Genomic DNA, 19,464 nt, shown 5'->3' on the forward strand with positions numbered 1-19,464 from the left:
CACAATAAATAATTTTTACACAATAAGCAATTTTTTTTTTTTTTTTTTGGTTTTTCGAGACAGGGTTTCTCCGTAGCTTTTGGTTCCTGTCCTGGAACTAGCTCTTGTAGACCAGGCTGGCCTCGAACTCACAGAGATCCGCCTGCCTCTGCCTCCCGAGTGCTGGGATTAAAGGCGTGCGCCACCACCGCCCGGCTACAATAAGCAATCTTTAAGAGAAAAAGAAAACTAGCAAGGCGCTAGTGAGATAATTTTGCAGCTAAGAGAGCTTACTGCTCCTGCAGAGGGTGCAGGTTCAGTTCTCAGTGCCCACATCAGACTGCTCGTAACTTCCTGTGATTCCAGTTTCAGGGGGTCTGATGCCTTCTTCTGGTCTCCACTGACACACACCATGCACACACACTCACACACACACACACACACACACACACACACACATACACAGGCCCATGTGCGTTCACATAAATTTAAAAAAAAAAAAAAAAGGAAAGAAACCAGGTGTGGTGACGCTCACCTTTAATCCCAGTACTTGGGAAGCACAGGCAGGTGAATGTGTGTGAGTTCGAGACTAGCCTGGTCTACATTGCAAGTTCTGGGCCAGCCAGAACTACAGAGTGAGACCCTATCTCAAAAACCTAAAAAAAGGAACAAAGAAAATTAATGCCACACTTAAATCAAAATAAACTAAGTGAGAAGAGAATCCAAGACGAGATACTGAATAAATAATCCACCTGGAGCAGGAAAGATGGCACAGAGTTTAAGGGGACATGCTGTTCTTCCAGGGGGCCTGAGTTCGGTTCCCAGCTCCCACCTTGGGCTGCTCACAACCCCCTGTAACCCGAGCTCTAGAGAGACCCAACACCTCTGTTTTGCACAGGTACCCACACTCGCTTGCACAGACCCACACACATATAATTAAAACTAAAAAGCACAGGCTCGACCAGGTGGGCACTAGTGGCAGATAGGCGGGATGGCTCCAGATGGAAGGGCAGCACAGCACTGTGTCTTCCACTATCAGAAGAGGACTTCTGTTTCAAAGCTCACACTCCCTTTCGGGGCCCACCCACCGAGTTCCTGTTTCTGGTCTGAAGAATGCCCACCTCCTGTGTTTGCAGAGCACAGATCAATCAGTTCAGTGAGTGCCCAGCAGCTCAGTTTACTGTGTGCTCCACCCACTTCCTCAAAATCTCTGAGCATCCATCGCTCAGCAGGTGCTTCTCCCAGGTTCTTTCAGTCCTTTTTCTTCTTGTCATATTGGAGATTGAATCCAGAATCTCACACACGCTAGTCAAACACCCTATCCCTCTCTTGGGTCCCCAACCTTCCTTCTATCTATCTATTTACTTATTTTTGTTCTGAGACAAATCTCAGTTCTGTTACCCAGGGAACTGAACTTAATCTGCAGCCCAAGCAAGCCTGTATCCCAGACCTTCCTGTCTCAGCCACCCTGAAGTAGCTAGAATGATAGGCCAGGCCTGAGTCTGCAGGTCCTGATTATAATACAATAAGATTTTTTTTTTTAAGGCAGGGTCTCATGTAGCCCAGGTCGACCTTTTTGCTGTGTGACTGAGGATGGCCTCTATGCTTTCTGAGGATTAGTGTTGCTTTCAGTGCTGAGAGTACAGGAATTTTGATGTTGGTTTTTGTATTTTGAGACAAGTTCTCTCTATTATGTAACCCTGGCTATTCTGGAGATTACCATGTAGACTAGGCTGGTCTCAAACTCACTGAGATGTCTCTGTCTGCTGCATACTGGGATTAATAAAAACAAAAATCTGGAAAACAAGTTTGGGCAACTTGTGAAAATAGGGTTAGGGAGGTGAATAAATGTAAAAGACAAACAAGGCACGGTTGTGAATGGCTGGATACACTGGAGACTAGCCCAGTGGCGTGCAGGAGCCTGCAGCATGAGTGGAGAGAGGAGGAAACATAGTCCAAAGGTGACTTAGAGAGGAAAGGCTTCCCTTATAGCTGACAGTCTAGCGTCAGAGGAAGCCAAGTCAGGAACCTAAGACAGGAGCTTGGAGGCAGGAACGGAAGCAGAGAGCACGGAGGATGCTCTCTATGGCTTGCTCAGCCTACATTTTTATACAGCCCAGGACCACCTGCCCAGGGGAAGCATCACCCATAATGGACTGGGCCCTCCCACATCAACCATTAATCAAGAAAACACCCTACAGACTTGCCTGCCAATCAGTGTCATGGAAGCCGTTTCTCAGTTGCCTCTTCCCAGATAACTTTAGCTTGTGTCAAGTTGACAAGAAGCTAATGAGGGCCCCCATTTATTTTTATTAACATGTACACATATATATCTATGTATGTATTATATATCTATATATGCATGTATATCTATGTATGCACATATATCTATGTGTGCACTGTATATCTATATGTGCATGCATATCATGTATGTATGTATGTATGTATGTATATCTATGTGAGGGCATCACCTTTGTCTGGCTGCCCACAGCGACCAGAGCTGGAGCTGCAGGAAGTTGAGACCTGTCTGACATGGGTACTGGAACCAGACTGGGTCATCTGGAAGGATACCAAGAGTTCTTAATGGCTGATCTATCTCCCCTGCCCCGTATTTATAAAACTTTACCTCCATCTTTCGTTTTATATTCTCACGCTTGTTTGTTCTTTTCAAATCTGGTGACTGCTCAGTTCCCAGAGCCCTTGGTGCCCTCTCCTCGCACCGATGTTTCCACTGCAGCCAATTTCTGCCTCTGACTTCTGTCTTTCTGTTAATAGCACCCACCATTGTCTAAGCCACCCACGCTTGAAACCTCAGCCACTTTCAGCTGTGGTGTCCTTTACACTCGAGTCACCCCAGGACACCCACATCAGTTGTCCTCCCCTAACCTGGAGATGTCCTTGTTTCCTGTCTCCAATGCTTGTCTCACAACTTTTTTATAAACTCCTAACTTCCCTTACCTGACCTTCTAGCTCCATTTTACCTGCACATTGACACTAAATTACTTTTCCTTTTCTTTTTTTAAACTTATTTCCTTTTTTTTCCTTTTTAGACAGGGTCTTGCTGTATAATTCTGGCCAACTTGGAATTTACTATGTAGATCAAGCTGACCTTGAACTCACAGAGATCCATCTGCCTCTGCCTGCAAAATGCTGGGATTAAAGGCGTGTACTGCCGTGCCCAGCCTCAAACTACCTTCTTTTTGTTTTATTTTTATTTTTATGTGCATTGGTGTTTTGCCTGCATGTATGTCTGTGTGAGGGTGTTGCATCCTGGAGTTATAGACAGTTGTGAGCTGCCAGGTGGGTGCTGGGAGTTGAACTCAGACCCTCTAGAGGAGCAGTCAGTGCTCTTCACTGCTGAGCCATCTCTCCAGCCCTCATATTACCTTCTTGAGGCAGTCCTCTGGCTATCACATTTTCTCATGTGCCTACACCCACTGGTTTAGTGAGCCTTGCTTGTCCTGGTCTGCCAGCACGTTCTCTCCCCTATATCCTCACTGTGCTAGTCAAATCCTGCTTTGCTTGTGCTTTGCTATTGCAGCTATTTCTTCACTGGTCTAGATGCTGTCCTTGTTTCCCCTTCTCGGTGTCATTTATGGTAATGCCCATAAACTAACCTTGAAGAATAGCCTTGAGTCTGTCATCTTTAGCTTCAAAATATTTTGTGTCTGCACCTGGTATTGTAGCTCAGTGAGAGAGAACTTGCCTGGTGTGCGTGATGCCCTAGATCTGATCCCCAGCACCACAAGCACACACATGCATATATATGTGCGTGCACACACACTATCTTGCTGCTACTAATACCCCGTATTTCTTAGTCTAGTTAGTGTTCTAGGTCCAGCCTTATCACCCATTATCTCTTTACATAGTATATATTACAACAAAATAAATAAGAAGCATTAGATTCCTCCTTGGTCCTCTGTTCATGCTGTCTCTTCTCTCATCTCCATGTGTTCAAATCCTGCCCTAACCTGAAAGACTCAACTCAAATGGTGCTTCCTTGGTGAACCCTTCCCACTTGCCTTTTTAAATTAGATTTTATGTATTCTATTCCCTTTTAGAGAAAGCATATTTCAAGTCATTTTTTATGTCCTTGATTTGATTTAAAGGTTGAGGTGTAAATGTGACTTACCCTAAAATCCTGAACGGCACATTTGCCTTTTCCTGGTATTTCTGTCACTTCCCCACTTCCCCAACCAAATCCTCAGCTTTAGTCAAATTTTGGCTCAGAGCAGAAATTCCCCTCTTTTGTTACCTCTATTTTTTAAAATAGTTGTTTATATGCATGGGTATGGATGTATGGGATGATGGGGTGGAAAAGAGCTTCAGTGTCCTATGTCTCTCTGCCTTTTCATCTGAGGTAGTATTTCTTCTTGAAGTGGAGTTTGTGAATTCTAGACTAGGCAGGAAGCCAGAAAGCCCCAGTGATCTTCCTGCCTCCGCCCCCTCAGAGCTTGGATACAGATCCTTGCAAGCACACCCAGCTTGCTCCATGGGTGCTGGGATCCAGACTCCAGTCCTCTGTTAAATAGCAGACACTTTAGAATTGCAGAGCCATCTCTCCTGCCCCAGTACCTCCACTTTTGAGTGGTTTGGGGAAGTTTTCTAAGATATTCTGGCGAAAATATCCCTATTGCTCAAGGAAAGCCTGTGCTTTGCATCTGATGCCTCCAGCCCTGCTCCTTGTTTCCTGACTGTGAACTTAAGCAACAGACACATCTCTAACGATGCTGTATTTATGTATTCATAACTCTGACAAGCACAGTGGCCCCATGTGGTTTAGTCTCTGCACAGATGACACTGACCCAAAAGTAATTTTTTAATTAATTAATGTGTTTTCAAAGAAGAGCCATCTTATAAACACAGTGGCGTTTCTCAGTTCTTTCTCCTCCACTTAATTATCTGTAACCTGGCGCTGACCCTGGGCCCTCTACACACAAGCGTGCACATGCTCAGGCTCTCACCACATCCTTGGGGCCCTGCTCCTCTTCTTCCTCCTCCCACTCAGTCACGTATTCTAAACTGGCTCTCTGACGTGAACTCCGCCTCGCTGCCAGCTCCTGTGTAAAATATTCAAGTCCAGCGCTAGCTTCTCCCGTGAGCAGTACAGCAGGGAGAGCGAAGGAAAGGGAGGCGCATGTGAGACCCACTAGTAACTCTTGTCTCTGTCATGTCTAACAGAAGCTATAAGGTGGGCCTTGCGTGTCTGGGAGGGAGGATAACCAGATGTGTACAGCACCTGGTGCATATTGGCCACGTGGTTTGCAGCATTATTGGTTAGTGCTTTTATAATTTCCACTTGTTTCTTCCTGTTCTCTTGGGGGTTTTTTGGTTTTTGGTTTGGTTTGGTTTTTTGAGCCAGTGTCTCTCTCTACATAGTGCTGACTTTCCTGAAACTCACTCTGTACACCAGGCTGGCCTCAAACTCCCAGAGCTCCACCTGCCTCTGCCTCCTGAGGGCTAGTATTAAAGGTATGCACCACCGTGTCCAGCTCTTTCTGTTTTCTTCTACTATCATTACATTTATTTGTTTGCTTGCATATGTCTATGTCTGTGTGTGTGAGAGAGAGAGTGACCACAAATGTGGAGATTACAGAACTTATACAAGTCAGGTCAAGCCTGATGACCTTTTGTTTGTCTTTTGGTTTTCAAACGTGTGGTCCTTTCTCTCTCTCTCTCTCTCTCTCTCTCTCTCTCTCTCTTTTTCATGTCTAGCACTATTTAATGAAAGCCACCCCTGTGTATAAGTGTACTATAGAGGCTGGAGTTGGTAGAGAGGGCTCACCCTTCTCTGGACCAGGCAGATAGAGTCCTCGGGTACTGTGCTGTGTCATGGTTGGGCAGCCTCCTGCTTCAGCTCAGTCTGTCCTCCAGAGCTCTCGACCGCAAGCCCGGTGTACTGTGTGTGTCCCCTCACCCTAAAAGGTCTCAACTCTAACCACTGCCCCTCACGTCTGCTGAAACACTCTTAGCTTTTCTCAAGTATTTCTGCCTCCTGACCCATATAACCCCAGTACATCACAAATGTTCTAAGTGAAAACTGGCTGGAGCCACACCCTACCACACCCCCAGGTCTTTACCAAAAGATCTGCTAGTCGCTCTGTTTCCTCGCGAAAGTCTCTTAGCAGGTGGGAATCTAGATTCTGAGCTTCACCACCACTACCGCCATTCCCTTCAACTCGAGTTCACATATGCCCTCAGGGTAAATGAAGCCGTGTAATTTCCCTCCTCTGTCTAGATCCCCCCCCACACACTCTAGAGACTGTTATCTGTATTTCTTAGTCCTCTTAGTCCAGTATTCAAGGTCCAGCTTTATCTCCCATTATTTCCTTCACGTAGCGTATTTTCCAATCAAATGGATGAAGAACATTACATTTCCCCGCCGTTGATCCTCCCCTGTTCATGCTGCCCCTTTCTCATCGCCCTGTATTCAAACCTTGACAATGCCTCACTCCAAACGGCCTCTCTACACAACCAAGCTTTTCTGACTGTCCTCAGAAGGAGAAGCAGCCGGCGCTGACCTCTGAATGCAGAAGTGACCCCATCACGTGCTCACTAGTCCCCTTTGCCTTCTGACTACCTGCACAGCACATTTTCAAACTTGTCCCCGGCCAGTTAGTTGACTCCAGGTTTTCACTTTCAGGTTTGTGAACTTCCCCACAGGTGAAGGCGCAGGGCAGTTGGTTCGCTGCTCCCTCTCCTCCAGCCTTAACTCAGAGCAGCTCTTCTGGACAAAATACACACTGCGATAGTCAAACCCTCGCCATTAGTGCCACCCCGACAGACTCCACAGCTGCAAATGTGTAACTTTTCCAGCTGCATTTTGTGCACTCTAAGACGGAGTCACCTTCAGTCAGATGTGTGCTTTCCAGTCCCTGATAGGTTTTTCTGGGAACCACTCCAATTTCTGTCTTCCCCAAAGGTTACTTTCCTCTATTTGAGTGTTTGCTTTCGTCAGAAATGCTTTACCCAGTCTTTCTGGAATATAGGTATTCTCCAGTGTTGTGTGGCATTTCTCGGGAGACATGAACAAACATCTCCTTATCCTAGATAGGAAATTGATGACAGACCGAAGCACAGATGCCACCAACGCTCAGTTTGGTGAACCAATGAGTTTTATTGGAATTACTTACAAGAGGATGGGTGAGGGGTTATTTACAGGAGCAGAAATCACCAAAAGTCCACCCCAGCATGGGTGACAGCTCACAAAATCTGCAAGCCTAGAGTGTTGATCTATGCTTCTTCCAGGCAACTAGACTGCTCTCTGCTTCATCCAGGCGGCTTGCTTCTTCTGAGCCTCCTGTAAGCAGGGTATCTCCAACAGTTCTTACAGTGTGCGTGTGTGTATCTGTGTGTGTGCGTGTGTGTGTGTGTGCATGCATGTGTGTGTACGTGCATGCGTGTGTGTGTGTGTGTATCTGTGTGTATGTGTGTGTGTGTGCTTGAGGGAAAGGGGCCTAGAGTCTGGTCAGTTTCAGGGACTTCCTGAAGGTGCTTACTTCCTGAACTTAATGACCATCCCTGAAGGATGGAGTGGAGTGTTCCACCTCCCTTAGACTATCCTGTTGTCTCACCTCCTTTCTGACTCCTGTATCTTATGGAGCGTCCCTCTAGGATGGAGGGTTTTACTCCCAGAGCAAACTGTCCAACATCTACAGTCTCATCAATTTCACTCTTAGATTAATCCAGATCCTAAGTGTCTGCGTCCTTACAGCGTCCTTTGATGCTTTTATAGACCTATATCTAAAAATTACCCAATTATTTTACATTTAACAAAATAAGAAGCAACTAATAATTAAATTCATCTTAATTTTAGGGGTAAAAAAAAAAGAAGTCTCACTACATAACCCTGGTTGGCCTGGAATTCATTATCTAGACCAAGCTGGCCTTGGATTCACAGGGATCCACATGCCGTTTCCTCCTGAATTCTGGAATTGAACATATACACTGTTATGCGTAGCTAATTTTAGAAATGTAGTTCTTTGTTATGCCGACTTTGTACCTAACACAGTTCCAAGTACTTTGCAAGTATTACTTTATTACCATAACCATCCTATAAAATAACTGAAAGGAAAAGTATTGGCTCAGGACCCCAAGGTCAAGTTCTCAACACAAAGGAGATTTATTTGCCCCAGAGGATAGAGGACAGGGAATAAGAGAAAAGTCAGAGATAGAGGAAGAAGGAGAAAGGGAAGGGAACAAGGGAAAGGGGCTGGGATATCTGTCCCTGCAGGCACAGAGGACTGCCTCTGGATAGAGGGGAGACAGACAGCCATATAAGAACATGGCGGTTTATAAAGGTAAAATGGGACACGCCTTTAATCCCAGCACTCGAGAGGCAGAGGCTAGTGGATCTCTGTGAGTTCAAGGCCAGCCTGGTCTACAAGAGCTAGTTCCAGGATAGGCCTCAAAACTACAGAGAAACCCTGTCTCAAAAAAAAAAAAAAAGTGAAATGGGAAAGCCCACGTGAGGATGAAGTATTTAATTTTATTTGGGCATGTTAATAAGTCTGCCAAGGAGGCTTCTGATTACTGGACTTCCATACTTTGATAGCTGGACCTTGGCAGTCAGCCTCAGGAGGGAGAATGGACAAATAGTGGAATGGACCTTGGTGGCCAGCTTGAGGAATGTAATCTACTAGTTTTAGCAAGGCAGAGGGAATGGGGGAGAAAGGCGAGGCTGCCAGAGCCACCTGCTCCAGTGGGCTACTCTCCCTTCCGTAAAAGCCATCCTTGTCGGGCAGATGAGGAAACTAAGGTGCCGAGAAATGGTGGGGTCAGGACTGAACCCAGAAAGCTTGTTCCAGGCCCCAAATCTTAAACCACTCTACAGCCATGAGGAGTGCGTTGTCATGTTGACTGCAGGTGGTCTCTGAAACATTGCTTCTTGGTGGCATCCATTCAAGTCTCCCTTATTGTTTGTCAAGGAGAACCATAGGGACCTCTAGCATTTCTGGCAGTGTCCCTGGTCCTGGCTTCATTATTGCCCAGTTCTTAGCTTCTTCCTCTAGCCAATCTCCCTCCTTAACTCATCATGTGGTCTTTATGTGCTGGTGCCTTTTTTTTTCTAAGTTTGCACAACAATTTTATGAAATGTGGTAGGGAATAAATACATAAGTAAATAAAATTAATTTTTTCCAAGTCTTTACGAGATGAATCCATCCCTTGCCAGGAAAAAGCTGTTCCAATCACCGAAGACTGCTGTGTAGTCCCAGTTATGTAGCGAGTGACTCACTGTCCACATCCTCGTTCCCGACAAAGTCGGGTCTGTGTGAACTAGAAAAAGTAATGAAAACAGCCCCGAAGTCTTTCAGCTTCCTACTTCAAATGTCGGCGTCTCGAGAGACACATTCCTGAGTTTCCAGTCCATGTCTGCCCTAGTTGGCCACAGTAATGACAGCATTCCAGCCAGGACACGTCCAGCAGGAGTCTGAGCACGCAGGCTACAGGCTGGTTGGGCTGTGAGCTGGTGTGGAGATGGAAAGCCTTGGCTGTAGAGGCCAAGAGTCAAGACCAAGATTCCAAGAAGAGAGTGGGGTGATGGCAGGTCAAGAACCTTAAAAAAAAAAAATAGAATGTGGGCAGAGCCTAGAATCTGGAGGTTGTGTGGGGAAGAACTCTGAAGGCAGCAGCCTAGCATGGAGTCCCAGAGCCTCCTGTGGGCCAGCCTGGTCTACTTTTCTTGCTTCATCTTTCACCCAGCCTCATCTAGTCTCCATTCCAGAGGCATTAATAAATTGCTAAGTGTTCCCCAAATACGCTAACTGATTTCACATGCTCGCACTGTGCTCTTGCCTCTGTCCGCCTGACAAAGTTTTATTCATGTTTCCCGGGTTCTGCTTAAATGTCTTCACTGTGAAGCTTTTTCCACTCCGTCAGACCTTGTCCCCACTCATTGGTTTGTTTGTTTATCCTTTTCCATCCTTGTAGCTGTTGTCACATCTTTCTTGGCCCTCACAGCTCCCTGCTGTGATAATTGTCACCTTGCTGTTTTCTTAAATCAAATTCAGAAAATACAGGTTCCCATGCACCATGTTGTTAATATACTTGGTATCTGCATGGATGCCTCTTCCCTGCGGTCACACCCAGAATCCTAACCTCCTAAAAGACCTCTGGGCCTCAGCACATCCCCGGTACAGTAATGTAGACAAGGGATAAGACTTAGTCAGTGTTCTATTGCTGTGAAGAGACACCATGACCACAGCAACTCTTATAAAGGAAAACATTTAATTGGGGCTGGCTTACAGTTTCAGAGGTTTAGTTTATTGTCATCTTAGCAGGAAGCATGGCTGCATGTAGGCATGCTGGTGCTAGCAAACCAGCTGAGAGTTCTGTATTTGTTTTCATAGACAGCAGGAAGAGAGAGCCACTGGGTCTGGCTTGAGCTTTTGAAACCTCGAAGCCCACCCCCAATGGCATGCTTCCTCCAATAAGGCCACACTTATTCCAACAAGGCCACACCTCCTTGACTTTCTGAGGTAGTGCCCCTCCCTGGTGACTAAGCATTCAAACAAGAGCCTGTGGGGCCATTCTTATTTAAGCCACCACAGTGTGCTACCTTTTACCACTGTGAGTTAGAATTTTGAAGTTTTGTAGGAATGGGGTGTTTGCTTGCCTCTTTGTTTTGAAACAGAGTCTTACACTGTAGTCTAGGTTGGACTGGAACTCACTCTCCAGCCCAGGCTGGTTTTCAGCTTGTGATCCCCCTACATCAGCTTCCCATGAGCCACTACAGCAGACAGCTATGAGGTTCCTTTTCATTTTTGTTGTTTTATTTTGGTTTTAGCACTTTGTCAAGATAAGGAAGTTCTATCCTGACTCTTAGTTTGTTGTTCATTTTTATTGTGGAAGGTTATTGAATTTTGTTAAAAAAAAATAAATCTACTGGATGATTATATAGTTTTTTTTTCTTTATTAGTATAGTATAATCTATTGACTGATTTTTTTTTTTAAACATTAAGCCAAGGGATTGGAGAGATAACTCAGCAGTTAAGAGCACTTGTTGCTCTTACAGAAGACCCAAGTTCAGTTCCAGCACCCTCATAGTGGCTCACAACCCTCTATCACTACAGTTCCAGGATATCCGATGCCTTCTTACTTCACAGATACCAGGTGTGCATGTGACACATAGATATACCTTCAGGCAAAACACCTATGCACATTAAAACAAGTCTTGTCTTTGCTCGCTATCTCAATTGCTGTGGATTTGTATGTGCCACTCCCCTGCTACGTGCAGAAGGCAGTTTCCTTGTAGTCACCTACCCCTGTGGCTCGCAATCTTTCTGCCCCTCTCTTCCACTGCCAGCCCTGAGCTTTGGGTGGAGGAGTATGATACAAATGTCCACAGTCTCTTTTTCTCTACACCTTGACCAGTTGTGGGTCTCTGAGTCAATCACTACCTACTGCAAAAAAAAGAAACTTCTCTGGTGAGGGCAGAGATACACTCTAATCTATGGGTATAAGGACAACTCATCAGGAGTTGGTTTAATACTATGTCTGTAGTGGTCTCTCCTGTCTCTTTAAGAGATAAGCCCCATCTACTCCATCTCCTCCCCCCCCCCCCAGTGCTGAGCCAAGCTGATCTTCCACTTCCAGCCTTAGTCCTTCCCTTTCAGTCTCCTGAAGAGGTACCTTCTACCCTCTCTACCTTCTCCCACTTCTCCCCTCCCCTTACCCTACCCCCACTCTTCTCCCTTTTCCTCTTCCCCCCTTCCCCTCCATAACCCACTAAATAAATACCCACTTTCTCTTCCTGGTGTGTCTCTGTCTCTCACCCACCATGAGGCTCCCTGCCTGGGATCTGCTGCCCCTCATGGCCCTGGGCCACTCCAGAACTGCAGCATTTTTACCACCACAGCTCCTCGTGGCCTGCTGCCCAATGCAGCCACTCAGGGAACATCGCCATTTTATTTTGACCATAACAATGTCCACTTAGCAGAGTAATAGAAGTAGGTTCTCCCCTAGAGCCTATGCTCTGTCAAGTCGTAGGTTCTTGGCCTCAGTAATGATGTCAGGTACAGGTTCAGCTTGTGAAGTGGGCCTTGTTACTTTGATGACATTTGTGCCACTATGACACCAGTGGGCATGACTTGCAGACCAGTGGCTGCTGCGGCCCACGGTGTTCACAGCTAGGAAAGTCGGTGGCTCCTTTTCTCCTGTCTCTCTGTAAACCCTGCCTTAGCAGGTCATCGGTAATGTTGCTGTGTTAGGTTCTAATTTCCATTCACAGTTAATAATTTTCTAACGTCTCCTGTGAGTTCCTCAGTTAAGTACAGATAGAAGCATATTGTCTGCACATATTCATAAATTCCCAAGATGCTTTCGGTACTGATTTCTAGTTTCATTCCTACTGTGGTTAAAGAACACATTTTGGAACATTCAGTCTTTTTAAATGTATAAAAGTTTGCATTGTTGTCTGTCCTGAAGAATGTTCACCTGCGAGGACTGGGTAATCTGTTTTAGAGGGCTGGGGATCTTTTACCATGATTATGGGGGCCAGTGTGAGAGCAGAATGGTTTCATTAGTCAGATTTTTATCGCTATGGCACAATGCCTGCTATAATCAAGAGAGGGGAACTTACTTGGGATCACAGTTTCAATGTTCAGAACATAGTCCTGGGTTCAGCTGATTCTGGGCCCAGGGTGAGAAAGATCACGTGGCAGAGATCACTCAGTTTGTGATAGACAGGAAGCAGAGAGGTTACGGGAAGGGAGACCAAGGTAAGGTCTAACTTCCAAGGACACTCCCCGAGGTAACCTATTTCCTGCAGCTAAACCCCACCTCCTAAAGTTTCTAGCTTCTGCCGCAGGGTCCCAGCGACTGAGGACCAAGATTTCTACAGACAGTCTGTGGGAGTTATTTTAGATCCAAACCACGATAAGAGTATTGTGTGCTAGAGCAGCAGCTTCTCTCTTCCCGGTTCCTTCCTTGCTGGGGTGAGAGAGAAAGCAAATGCTAAACAAACCCAATTTCTTTCTTGTTTGCCTTCCCATTTCCAAAGGCCCAGCATACGCTTAGCTTGGTGTTTCTTTTCCTGGGTGCATTATACCAAGGAGGTGAATCTCTTTCCACAAGCAAGGCTAAGTGGGTGTTTGTTCCCCCCTGCTCCCTGTGCCTGCCTCACTCCACACCCGGCCATGCTTCATTAACCGCAGACTAAGGTCCCTACTGGCTATAACAAATACCCAGCTGACCTCCTTGCAGGGTTTGTAAGGGTGTCACTTCTACTCCTGCCAGCCCAAGGTCAGTAACCATCTCCCCTTCCTTCTCTCTGGTTCCCATAATGGATCATTAAGCTGTACCCAGAAGAAAGTCGGTACAACTGTAAAGAAGTTGGTGGCGGATGACCTTACTGAGGCTGAACTTGGAGTAAGGCATGCCGTTCAACCCTGCCCCATCCATACCTGCTCTGAAGAGAAAGCACCCACTTTGTGAAGTCTAAGCCACATTCTGTGGCATCTCCAATCCCAGCCTAAGCACAGGCATCTTTTCCCATACTGTATATTAGCTGCCTTTCTTCTGGATGTGAGACAATACCTGACAAGGAACCGACTTGAAGGAAGAGAGATGTATTTTGTCTCACAGTGAGGAGATACATCAAGGTGGGGGATGTGCTCCGTGAGGAAGGCTCACAGTGGCAGAAGCACAAGCTGTCTGATCACATCTTGGTGGACCAAACCAGGAATCCAGGCCAGACTATAACCCTCCACTGACTCACTTCCTTCGGCTAGGCCCCACCTCCTAAGGGTTCCCTCCCCCAAACAGCTCCACCGACGGGACCACAGCAAACACGAGCCCATAGGAGATATTTTATATCATATCATAGCATATTATATATATCATATATAATTTCATAGCATCATATCTTCCTTCTGGTAAGTTCAGCATCTAACTCGTGTTCTTTTCCTTAGAACCAGTCAAAGTGTATTAGAAAGAACTTAGCAGTTGTCTACCTACGGTCATTAGCACTGTTCCCCTCGAGGACCCCAAAGGCTGCTGGGTTTGAGATGTCCCCAAGTAGTGCTTTTTCTCAGCTTCAGATACCTGCTGTCCTAACAGGTCAACCCATAACTTAGCTAACACCCTGGACCTCAAGTCTCTAGTGCCATAACCCACTACCCAGGGGAGAAGCTAGAAATGTACTGTCCTAAACAGGAGCCGTAAAGTCCAGCTTCCTCCCAGTCTCTCCAGGTGCTCCTGGGAATTCAAGACAAATTAACATTGCCATATAATACAAACATATTCATTTCGCTTCCAGAGTTTTCTGAAAATCTCTTTCTGTCTCCAGCCCATAAATTTTAAAAACATTCTATAGCCGGACGGTGGTGGTGCACGCCTTTAATCCCAGCACTTGGGAGGCAGAGGCAGGCGGATCTCTGTGAGTTCGAGGCCAGCCTGGGCTACCAAAGCTACAGAGAAACCCAGTCTTGAAAAACCAAAAAAAAAAAAAAAGAAAAAAAAGAAAAAAAAATTTCTATAAAATTATTTCAGCAGCAAAAAGCAAATCTTCTTGGTCCTCTGATGGTTTCCAGTGTTAGCAGGGACTTTTGAGACTTCTGTCTTTCCTCTGTCTTTCCTACATACCAGCTGACTACAGAGTCTTAGCTGTCGTCTCAGGTTGTCGACTCAGAGTCCAGGGACCAAAGGTGTTCTGTGTGCAGCACTCAGAGATTCTTAGCAAGCCCATAGTGTAATAGAGATTATTCTTGTTTAATGATGAGATCCAAGAAACATCACATGCCATGCTCCCTAGCTCATTGTCTCAGTAGCAAGATATCTCATGCTTAGTTAAGTCTTGTGCACACAGTTGACATTATCAGTTTGTTTAGGACTGAGAAATTTTCTGGGCACTGGACAATCATTCCTAAATATAGACCAGTCAGAAGAGTGGATCACGTGACATCTTAGATAAACATCCCTTACAAGCTTCCTCTTACTCAATTATAAATACCAAGAGGACACAGTATCTAGTGAGTTTCTACACACCTAGTGCTTAGAACCTAATAACTATTCAATAAAAAAACTTTATATGCATAAATGTTTTACCTGCATGTATGTGTATGAACCTCATGAATGCCTAGTGCCCATGAAGATCACAAGATGTCAGATCTTCTGAAACTGGAGTTACGGATAATTGTGAGCACCAGGGTGCCAGGAACTAAACCTAGGTATTCAATTCTGCAAGTGCTTCTAACCGCTGAGCCATCTTTGCAGCTCCCCACTCAATAAATTTTTAACAAACTTACAAATGCCTAGATTGGTACAAAACGAAGTCTGAAAAACAATGATGATTGAAATCCTGAACCCTAATCAGAAGTTACCTTGGCCAATGGAAGCTAAGCAATTGCCTAGTCTTCCCTCGGACTTAGCAAGGCTGTAGAGTAGGCAAATACCCTGACAAACACATACGCCATAATTTTAATATTATCTGCTCCTAGCTTGATGGATTCAGTAAGCCTCAGATGGACTTTGTATCACAGTTTGAATCTGTTCTTCAGGGGAAAAACTCTAGATATAAGATAGTATCAGCATATGAAGTTCTTTCTACTATTATTTTTATTTGTGTGTATCGGTGTTTTGCCTGCATGTATGTCTGTGTGAGGGTGTCAGATCCTCTGGAACTGGAGTTATAGACAGTTGTGAGCTGCCATATGAGTGCTGGGAATAGAACACAGGTCCTCTGGAAGAGCAGTCAGTGCTCTTAACTGCTGAACCATCTCTCCAGCCCACATATGAACTTCTAAGGTCTCCACATGCTCTTCACACAGTGCCTGGGGCTGGGTAAGCATTCCACTGTTTTAGATTATTATTATAGTTACAGTTAGCTTTCCCATGCCTGGATCACCCATCTCCCCCCATGCTTTTCTTGAGGAAGCATCATGCTTCTCACCTATCTTCATCCAAGATTTTATTGAAGAGGCACCATACTTCCCTTATCAGCCCATGACTGTCAACCACAAGAATAGTCAGTCACAGCTTTTCTTCTTGGACGCATGAGTGGTTCCCTGCCCCTTGCCTGAGACCACCAGACTCCGTGGTATTCTGTGCTGTGTGGTTTGATGGCACTGAGTTAAGATGGCAGAACTTTACCTCCTCCCTCCGAAGCCACCAGCAGGTGTTAGGTGCCTCCCTGTGTCACTTTCTCTTGTCTTCCACAAAGTACTGATGGGTGTGCTGATATTTTGTTTGTAATCTAACAAATAAAGCTTGCCTGAAGATCAGAGTACAAAGCTAAGCCACTAGTTAGCCATAAAAGACCAGATGGTGGTGGCCCACACTTTAATCCCACCTCTTGGGAGACAGAAGCAGATGGAAGTCTGTGAGTTCAAGGCCACCCTGGGCTACACAAGATTGAATCTGCCTAAAAGAGAAACAGAATTCACACAAAGGTGATCCCAGCACTTGGGATTCTATGCCTTTAATCCCAGAACTAGGGAGGTAGAGACAGGAGTGATGTGGCTGGGCAGAGAGAAGAATATGAAGTGGAAGGAGACAGGAGCTCAGATGCAGTCTGAGGATTCAGTCTGAAGATGCAGTTTGAGGATTCATAGAAACAGAATTGTCCCTTAGGTCTGAACATTGGTAGAGGTAAGAACTCTAGTGGCTGGCCACTCTGCTTCTCTGACCCTTCAACTTTCATCTCCTAATATCTGGCTCTGAGTTTTTATTATTAAGAACAATTAGAATTTATGCTACAGAAGGTCCCTTTCCCATGGTCTTCCACTCAGCACTGATGGCCCCTTTTCCTGTTGTCTTCCACATTGTTCTTATGTTAGAATGATAGAACTAGTAAGGGTTTGTTGTTCCCATGTTGTGTAACTGGGAAACTGTTACATTTGTGCCAGAGGTGATTAATGGTCTATGCCAGCAAGAGGACATAACTTACCGATGACTATAACCATTTGACTCCATGTTTCTTGGAGATTTGTGTTTTTCCTTGAAAAAGGACCAAAGAAAGTTGTCTTGTTTCCATCTCATAAAAAAGGGTGTGCCTACAAATTCATTTGTAAATGCTTGTCTCTTCTTCCTGTCTGGGTGCTAACCTCTGCTGTCTCTGTGGCATGTGACATTCACAGAGCCACTGCCTGCAGGGTCTAGCACCTCACTTTTTTCTGTGGACTCACCGAGTTGATCTCAAGGGTCCTGTCCCCACCCACTGTCTTGCTGTACTAAAAGTTTCCCCTGTACACTTCCTCTTTCTCTTCTTGGTCTGCAGGCTACTTCGGCATCTTCTTAAACCTTCACTGGGTATTCCAGGGGCATCCCCCACAGTCATCCATCCCATCCCAACTGCCTCCGGTGCCAACACCACCAGACTTTATTCTCAAAATAAGATCTGATGTCCTCACCATCCTCTACACACCTCCATTTCAAGACTAACTTTAAGAATTAGGGGTGCTGAGAACTCAAGAACAATGGCAATGGGTTTCTGATCCTACTGCACGTACTGGCTATGTAGGAGCCTAGGCAGTTTGGATGCTCACCTTACTAGACCTGGATGGAGGTGGGGGTTCCTTGGACTTCCCACAGGGCAGGGAACTCTGATTGCTCTTCGGGCTGAGGAGGGAGGGGGACTTGATTGGGGGAGGGGGAGGGAAATGGGAGGCGGTGGCGGGGTGAAAAAAAAGAATTGAAAAAAAATTAATTAATGGAATGGTTCTGAACAGTATAAAAATGATGATAGAGATTATCAAATGCCTAATGAAATCATTATAAAGGATAGTAGAAATGAAAATTACTCAAACAATGAAAAAAAAAGAATTAGGGTGGAAAAACTAGCTCAGTGGTAGAGTGTTTATCTAGCATGTGTGAGGCCCTACGTTTCATCTCTAGTGACACACAAAAAAATTAAAAAGAAAGAGAGGCTGGAAAAAATGCCTCAGTCAGACCTAAGTTTGATCCCTAGAACAACCCACATTAAAAAAAAATTACCATTGTGGTACATGCTTATAATCCCAGTGATGGAGAGGCAGAAACCAGATAGCTAGCCTAGCCTACTGGGTGAGTTCCAGGCCAAAGAGAAACCCTGTTTAAGAAAACGGTACCTGAAAAATGACACCTGAGGTTGTCCTACACACACACACACACACACACAAAATTATAATTCTTGGAACCAGGCATGGTAAGTCACCCCAGCACAGGTGTTAGAGCAGCCTAGCAGTAGTGAAGCCTGGGCTACAGTAGTGAGTTCTTAGATAACTGGGGTCACAAAGCAAAAAATGTCTTGGGAGGGAGGTTGCTTAATGTTATCATATTAAATTTCTAGTATAAAAAATATATTTACGAAGAATTGTAATTCTAGAAAGAATTGTTCTTTTGTTTGTTTTGTTTTCTGGAGACAAGGTCTCATATATAGGCCCAGGCTGACCTTCAAGTGGTGAGCCTCCAGCCTCCTTCTCCTGAGTACAGGGATTAAAGGTAAATACCCCCACACCCAATAGTAAACAAAAATCTGAGGTAGAAGAGATGGATCACTGAGTAAAACCAGTAGTCATGCAACCCTGCCCATTCAAGCTCAATCCAAGCACTCTAGTCCATTTTATGTTATTTTATTTTACACATATTTTGTCCATGTGTACACCCAAGCACCACTTGGGTGCCTGGTGCCCAAGAAGGCCAGAAGAAGCAGGCATTGGATCCCCTGGAACTGGAAGTACAGATGGTTGTGAGCCGCCACCATGTGGATCCTGGACATTGAATCCAGATCCTCTGGAAGAGCAATCAGTGCCTTTAACTGCTGAGACATCTCTCTAGGCCCTGGCGGCATGTGTCTTTGATCTGTGGCAAGATAGGAGTGGAAATAGGAAAATTACCCAGAAGACTGTGGGTCAACTAGCCTAGGATATATTTCAGAAACAAATACCTTGCTACAACAAGGTGGAAGGCAAGAACCAAGTTCCAAATCTTGTCCCCTGACATACACACACCATGGCACATGCATGCCTGCACACACACACACACATAAATGTCATATATACAACATACACAAGATTGTCATTTTTTTTAATAGTCTAATGTCTAACTAGAATGAACTCACATCAAGCTAAAGAACATTTAGTTTGTATCTTCCCCAAAACCTTTTGGGTATTCTCTCGGGCATATCCTAAACCAGACAGGAAGAACAGTAATGGTGCTTTTAGGAACTCCTCCCTTTTAAAGGCCTCCTTGACACCCCAAAGAGAACTCGGAATCTGCCGTCGGGGCTGTCCTCAAAACAAGCCAAAGGATGTGTGTCCTTGTTGCAGAAAAGAGATTGGTTGCTGTTGGCCAGAGGGGAACCCCAGATCCCCAGACGCAGCCAGAATGTCCCTGCCAGCAACTTCTATGTGATCACACCGTCTCAGTCTCTCACACTGCTGGTGAAGTTGGTGGCCACCAGGGAACTGATGCTGCCTGGCTTCTTCCCTCCGCTGTCCGAGGAGCCACCTGAAGACAGCCTAAAGACCATAGAGGCAAGTGGAGCCTGTGTGTCTTAGAGTTCTATTA

General features: G+C 45.4%; 1 protein-coding gene across 1 annotated transcript in view; it reads left to right on the forward strand.

Moving 5' to 3' along the window:
- LOC121443276 (meiosis 1 associated protein) overlaps positions 1 to 19,464 on the forward strand; it is a 77,894-nt gene that overhangs the window by 52,954 nt on the left and 5,476 nt on the right. Inside the window, exon 7 of the mRNA XM_041644986.1 lies at positions 19,224 to 19,430. Coding sequence (XP_041500920.1) covers positions 19,224 to 19,430 — 207 coding nt within the window. The remainder of the gene's footprint in view (positions 1 to 19,223; positions 19,431 to 19,464) is intronic.

The sequence above is a fragment of the Microtus oregoni genome, unplaced genomic scaffold (assembly GCF_018167655.1).
Source record: "Microtus oregoni isolate MIOR12 unplaced genomic scaffold, Mior012 000002F_ref0000024, whole genome shotgun sequence".
Classification (NCBI taxonomy): domain Eukaryota; kingdom Metazoa; phylum Chordata; class Mammalia; order Rodentia; family Cricetidae; genus Microtus; species Microtus oregoni.